The following is a 7,500-nucleotide window of genomic DNA, read 5'->3' as shown; positions in this document are numbered from 1 at the left end:
TGAATTTTTCCTTCAATTTTCCTGCCTTTGGTTATGTTGCCTCACAAAGCATCGGGAAGAGAGCGAGATGAGGAGCGCGGAAAATATCTCTTTGTGGAGGACCAACAGCCCATACGCGAGTGTTTGAGGTCGAGATAGAGCGACGAAATCCCCTTCGAACGACCTGAATGAAAAATGCTATGTTAACGCGCCTCCACCAGAAACTCCAACTGAGCGGGAATTTCTTTTTTGGATCTTTTAATCTTTTTAAAAACATTCTTTAAATTAACAAGATTCCTGTAATCGGTCACTATTCATGTACTGCATTCTCTAATTTGAGTATTCCCTATTTTGACTCCAGCTTTCGGTTATGCTTCATTTTGGAAAATCTCGACCCCAGGTGCTCCCCGGTGTTCCCGGCAACATTCTTCAGCGCATGCGTTCAAACCCACGTTACCATCATCACGTTTGCCATGAGGCTCCTGATTGGTTGCCATCCCCGCCAATGGTGGCTTTTGTTTATGGATTCTCCGCTCCTTCCTGTGCTACATTTTGTCACAGGAAGCCATTAAAACTCCGTTGCACTTGGGATGCTTGGGATACTACTCCAGACTACCATGCCAGACCCTTCTGTGCATCATGTTGTGAGCATAAAATTGACTTCCCCAGTCATTGCACCCGCCAGTGTGTATTCGCTATTCGTCTTGCACGGTTCGATCGGCATCCTTTAACGGGGGGACGATCCTGTTTTCAGCCAAAGGATGCTATCGGAAAATGCTATTTCGGCTGTTGAGTTTTCGGGTCCGTGCCACCGTACTATGAGTGAGCCAACCAAACCGCCATCCCCCAGCGTCATGGAAGTTACGGCAGCGATAAGCGAGCGCATTCACAGGCCACTTTCGCCCCGCAAGTTCTTCGAAAGGCTTTACGGCCATCTGGATAATCGTGAAAATCGTGTCACAGATACTCGAGGTGCTGATGGGACTGACCGCAGTCCAACAGGACACCGGGACGCGACTCCGACAGTGACGGCGATCCGTTCGCGCGAATCCAACAGATCCCATTCGGCGGATAGCTCAACGGCCGCCTCGAGTCCAGCATCGTCCGGTTGTTCTTCGGCCGTGGATATCGAAGAAGATTCTTCGCAAGATGCACCAAGTGTTTCCCCGAGTTGCTGCGAGCGTGAACAAGTGACGGTGCCAGGATCACACGGTGCCAGATTCAGTTCTCAGTGTAATGTGACTTCTACGACCGGACCAGCACCACATAGCGGATACGGTGGGTTTGTGGTGAACGCCACAACGGTCAGTGGTGTTGGATCACCGGCACCAACGGGGCCAAATCCATCCCATGGTGTGCCATCACCAGTGTCTTCGTTCTTTGCTGCAACCGGATCTTACGGAGGCCCTTCGTTTCGTCCATTCTTTGGCATCAGCCACGATGGATCCCAGCTGCCGGCGGGATTGTCTGCATTTCGTAAGTAATCTGCCAGTTTCCATCGCATGTTGCATTAACGATATGGGATTTTATGAAACGTTTTAACGGGCAGAAATAGATGAGAGAGCAAATATGATGAAACTTTCATTGTAAATTATTTAAAAAAGGGTCACATAAATATGAAAAAATTTAAATTTTCTGCATCTATCTAAATACATTCTCAAAATATGCGAAAAATCGTTGGATGGCATCTAAAAATGTAGCGATCCAGATCACAAGTGCCATGCGAGACAGAGGGTCAAGCGACGAGAAGAAATTACTGCTATTTCCAGAAAAAAAATAACCATAATGGAAAAGTTCTGATTGGCGCATTAAAGATGATTTCACTGAAGACGACAGAATCATCAGTTATTTCTTAAATCAAATTTTTAAGATATTTTATATGCGCTATTTCCCTTTTTCGCATTAAGACGCAGCAGAAAACATCTGGTAATAGAATGTTCGATAATAGAATGTATGATGAAAGAGTTATAACCCTTTCCTGTTCTCTTTCTTTTAAAACAATCTAATTTTGTTACGTAGAGGATCAAACTACGAATGCAAAATGTGAATAGAGAGAACAACACTGGAATATAATGTATAATTTCTGTTGTAACAACGTTTTCGATAGGTATTACAATGAAATTATCTTAATTAAAGTGCATTTCTAAAGGTTCCAACACCGAGAAAGCGAAAACATTCACAGAAAAATGCTGCTTCCTCCCCTTGCGGACGGTAACGGTAGTTACAAGCGATCGCATTTCAACCAAAGCATTTCAATCTTTCTTCACTGGTGGATGAGTATCCCCCATTCCAGACACTTCCTCTCCCGGGTGAGGATAATCTGTTTTATTCTGCAACAGCCACACTGCGCCACACATCCGATCCGATCGGCGGCCGATCCGCCTGCAAGAATGATGCTACTTCCTTCCTCGGTCCCCGAAAAAGAAGTTCTTCGGTATCCAATTTTTGTCTCCAGACCATATGGCACTATGCGAATGGTCTGGGAAGGAACTGGCTTCAATGTCCGTGAAGTAATTTTTATGGCTTATTAAAAGATTACACAAAACGGACGTAACGACCCCTCTCATTGCGAAGAAGGAATACTTCCCTTCCCCCCATTTGGAGCCTTAAAAGCTCGTTCGGAACAATTCGAAAGAGTTGAGCCAGCCCGGTCCGGGGTTAAAGAGTCAATGGGCTCGTAAAACACATCGATCCCGTTTGGGTCTGCCCGATCGGTGCAAAGTATAGCGAAGAAGACAAACGAAGAAACCTTACGTCGAGAAGACGTCGCTTGCGAAAACGCGCCAAGGGGAACTCGTCCTTCTGCTGTGGTGCATCCGTTTAGTGTCCATCCATGAGAGCCAGAGAGGAGGGTGCTACGCTATCAGGTTACTTGAAACTGATTTTACCTCAATCACACCGCCGCCGATGGTGGTTTGCGTATTTATGCAATCTTACACCTTCGCTAACGGGAAGCAAGTTCACCCTCTCCTCTTCTTTGCTTGCAAAGGCACATCCTGCACCGTACTTTAGCGGCCAAGAATATCGGAAGACCGGATCGATTGCAAGGGAACGGAAAGCCGGTAGCTGATCGCAAACCTCATCGCGCACGCGATTAGATGGAGAGTTTTTTTCGGGGGATGTATCGGGGAAATGTTTCTTACCATTGAAAAGTAGAGATTGATAGAAAAACTGTTGGAAACTACACAGAAAACACGTCTATGCACATTCAGATGAACTAGAAGTATGATCTCTTTTTTCACCACATGACTACTTGATGTGATTGGAAGACCATGGCTACTCTGATCAATAACAAAAAACCCATTAAAAAGTGCTAGAAAAAGATGTACCAAACATATTATTGAAAATTAACATTTAATAGATTGGCAATTAATATTATCATTGTAAAATTCCTCAGTAAAGCAGCCTTTAACACTTGAAAAATAATTCAATTGCAACCCTTCCATTTATGGCCAAATCACCGCGTGACAATCAATTGTTCCGTGGTACTCGCGTGTAATACATTACTCGTATTGGGCAAACAATCATTCCCCGGCCACATCACACAGGACTTCCCTTACCAAATAGGCACGAGTGCGTGCGTTTCACCGTGAAGCAACCACTCTGCTAGTTCAGTCGGCCGTTCAAATCCTCTTCCTGCTTGAGGTGCCATCGTCTCGCACCTCGCGTTGCCCCAAAAGCGATGCGACAGACGCTCCTCCTACAAATCACATCTCACTCGTCTGTCTGCCACCAATTTTCGCATGAACACCATTTAGCTGATCGCACTCGGTGACGCATCGACAGCGCCAGCGAGTGTCCTTCGCTTGTGACGTGATTCTTCGCCAAAAACATGCCAGAAGTTGTAACCGCTCTCGATTCGTCCTTACTAGTGCGTGCTTGGGTGTGTGCAGGTTTACGGAAAACATGGGAGAAAATTTTCCAAAAAGCTTTTCTGCTTCAACACCCCTAACTTGGCCGTAACGGCACTCCGGACGGTGCAGCACGAGAAAGGAAAAGAGGGACAACGAGCAGGAGGAAAAGTTAGTTTTTCCCACTCTTGCCATCACCATCCACCGGGATGTTGGAGCAGGGGACAGGATTATCTCATTTTTCCCCGCAAACAACAAACCGTCAGACAGGAGATCGGGAAACCGCGAGGGGGTCAGAGAGACACGAAAATTGCGGTGTGCCAGGGGTAATATATAGCGAGGCAGCGAGGAAAACGCATGTTTCCGTATCGTTTCCTGTGGACAATGGCGTTACCCCGTCGCACCACGTCAGCCTCGTCGACCGCCCGAGTTTTCCACTTGTTTTCCACCGACCACCGGCCATGCTGGTGGTTCGGTTCCCCAGTTCTAGACGTTGCGCGCCCGGAGGATTTGGTTTCCAAGGGCACGGGCTGGATGGGCAGGACGGTGCGGGCCGTGATTGCCAGGGACTTATCATCATATTTTGGCTCGCCGAGTCTCACCGGCCGCCGGGGCCGCGTATGGGGTGTGAAAAATCGGCCAACGACAACAGATGATAATTGTTACGCCCTGCTTGACGTGAATCGGGAAAAAGAGACGCGATGATTGTTATTGTCGAATTGTGGTAGGATTGTGATCCTCGGCACACCGCATCACGTGTCTCCCAGCGCTCTGTGGTGTTGTTTGGTATGTTATGTTTTGCGTGGCTGGACTGGGCTGGGCTAGTTGTGCGATGCTTGTGCAGCATTGGCATTCAATAAATTCCCTTTCCGTTTTTTTTTAATGCGGCATCGTTTTGCTCAACAACGAATCGCATTAGGGTGGCAGAGGAGAGCGGATTTATGATTTCCAGGACTGGACAACTATAACTTCTCCGGACTGATGCTGCTGCTGCTGATGATTGATAAGTTACGGGCTAGTTACAGCTGTGATGAAGGTGTAGCAAGTTGTCTCCTCCACGCTACGTTCCTTCTCAACTGAATGACTTCAACTGCGAGATGATAAATAGAAAGGATCACCTTCTGTTGACGTCCCAGATTTCATAAAATCCAGTTAGTATCGATTCTTATCGATTAAATCATTCATAGACATCTTAATTTGGCCCACAGGGAGCTTATTTGGTGAGATCTCCACACAACAATTCGTACATCCAAAACCATTGCTTATCAATGTTAACGCAGCTGTTATGGAAAGAGATTATTTATCGAACCAAAGATTATTACTGCTCATGGTATAACTGAAGAATCGCCACAAGCATAACTCTGACTCACTTTGGATAGTGTTGGAGCAATATTTGATCGGAAAAGCAACAGCTCCCCTGTAACTAATGTTCAGTAAGATAAGCCGACAGAAACAGTGCGCTGCAGTTCAGATTGAAACGTCTTCCATTTCTTCCGCAACACTCATTCCACTCCCGATGCTTAACAGTACCCTGAGCACAATGAGCATTACACCTGAGTAATTTTCAATCTCGGTGCGGAAGAAAGCAAATTGTAATCGCAATAAGACGCTCTCCGGAAAGGTGTTCTTTAAGTAAATGGCAATCATGCGAATTTCCTCGATGAAAATGGTTCGTGCTCAGACCCAATGAAAGGATATTGTGGCCTTCGAATGAATCCACAAGGGTCATTCTTGAAAACAACGGTTTGCCTGATGGATGATGTTATGTTTTAAGAAGTGCCAAAGCGATCCACCTCTCTGGACTATTTTGACCTTAGTGACGGAATGGTCAGGGAGGGTGTGCCCTCTACCAAAGACAAGGCAAATCAAACATTTCATTTCGTGTGCAAGATAGCAAAACGTGAATCAACTCGATGAAAACTCACTGCTTAAGATAATCGAAATAATGAAAGGCACATCAGCAACAGCCGGTAGTCGAGTTGACCACTCTTTCTACACTCTCTCTCTCTCCCTCTAGGAGAGAGTAGTGGTACAATTCCAATAAAATTCATATTTTACCATCATTACCATTCTCCCACGATCATTCCGATAATCGCCAAGGAGGATGAGGTGAGGGAGAGTAAGGGAGAGGTAAGAAAATAGCAGACCGTAAATCCTTTTCTTTCGTTGGATGCTTTACTGAAGGGATGTTTGCCGAAGAGGGTTATCATTATTAAGCTACCCTTTAGATAATAGGCCGCCCATTCACCTTGTACCTTGTGTTCCATCCATGTCTGCATTATCTGCGGTCCATCTTCATCATCATTAGATATCACGATAGAGCGCAGGATGTTTTGTGCGCGAAAGTACTTCGTCAGTTGATGGTAATAAACATTACGATAACGATAATAGGGATTTGTGTAAAGATTGTTTCGTAAACAACAACCGGAAAATCACAAAAGTAGTAAATGTTCTGTTAAGTAGTGAATTGTGAACATAATTTCAATGCAGATAAAATTTCGAAGAGGTTCACAGAACTTCAGATGGGAGCTCATGGAACAAATAAAATTTTAAACAAAACAAAAATTTGTGGAATAGGTGCAACTTATTTAAATTGCATTAAATTTTAATTTCAAAAAAATGATTATTACTGTAAAATGATTAAAAATTGGCTTATTTGTCGTTCTCTCTTCCTCATGTCTTTCAGTGGCAAGACGACGGAAAAAGGAAGGAAGGCCAAGGCGCCAACGTACCACGTTTAGCAGTGAGCAAACGCTACGCCTCGAGGTCGAGTTCCACCGGAATGAGTACATCTCACGTGGCCGACGGTTCGAGTTGGCTGAGGTGTTGAAGCTTTCTGAGACACAAATCAAAATTTGGTTCCAAAATCGCCGCGCCAAGGACAAACGTATCGAAAAGGCACACATCGATCAACAGTACCGGTAAGATTCGTTGGTGTGATTTGAAATCTCTTATCGTCTTATAATGATGCGTTTCATCATTCAATCAGAACATTTGCCGCCGTCAATGGGCTACTAACACCGTTCAGTGCACAATATCCAGCAGCAACACTGATAGGTACGCATCAGCACCCGTCGTCACATCAGCCGCAACATCATCCAATTCATCACCAGCACAATCGACCTCAGCACCAAATGGTACTTCATCCTCCACCGCAGCCACAACCAAGCATGATCTGCACGCCTGTAGAAACGTTACATTCTACAACGGTGGAAGGAGGTACCTCTTTGCCTAATGATGGTAGAAGGGCTCTTGTTGCCGTTCTAGGCAATCATCGGGAAGGTTCAGTGTCTCCGATATCACATGAACGACGCGATACCGCAGAGTACGCGACGAATGTATCGAGAAGATCTGTGGAGGATTCGAGACCCTTCATTAGCCAGTCACACCAATCTAATTTACATTGACAACATTTAGATCAAGTAATGTCCATTCAATTGCCCGTACAATTGCTGCCGGAAAACACTACTGAAAATCTTCCTGCGGGCCAGCGAGCAAGCGAAACAATAAAGTTATGTTCTTTCTTATGCGAAACAGATGCACTGTTTGAATCGATCGATTGGTATCATTTATAGCAACGTCTGATTTCGTTTTCGGATATCAAATGAAAGCATACAATGATGGTGTTTTCAGAGAATGAAGAATTGTTTTTTTATTCTGATTTTCTTTT

At 45.1% G+C, this 7,500-nt stretch overlaps 1 protein-coding gene across 1 annotated transcript in view; it reads left to right on the top strand.

Moving 5' to 3' along the window:
- The window catches only part of LOC126572811 (homeobox protein rough), a 9,475-nt gene extending 2,410 nt beyond the window's left edge, over positions 1-7,065 (top strand). Inside the window, exons 2-5 of the mRNA XM_050232461.1 lie at positions 872-1,455; positions 6,517-6,751; positions 6,820-6,887; positions 6,989-7,065. Coding sequence (XP_050088418.1) covers positions 872-1,455; positions 6,517-6,751; positions 6,820-6,887; positions 6,989-7,065 — 964 coding nt within the window. The remainder of the gene's footprint in view (positions 1-871; positions 1,456-6,516; positions 6,752-6,819; positions 6,888-6,988) is intronic.
- Positions 7,066-7,500: the final 435 nt, after the last annotated feature.

The sequence above is a fragment of the Anopheles aquasalis genome, chromosome 2 (assembly GCF_943734665.1).
Source record: "Anopheles aquasalis chromosome 2, idAnoAquaMG_Q_19, whole genome shotgun sequence".
NCBI lineage: Eukaryota > Metazoa > Arthropoda > Insecta > Diptera > Culicidae > Anopheles > Anopheles aquasalis.
The sequence above is the reverse complement of the archived record's forward strand: the minus strand, read 5'-3'. Positions and strand labels throughout refer to the sequence as shown.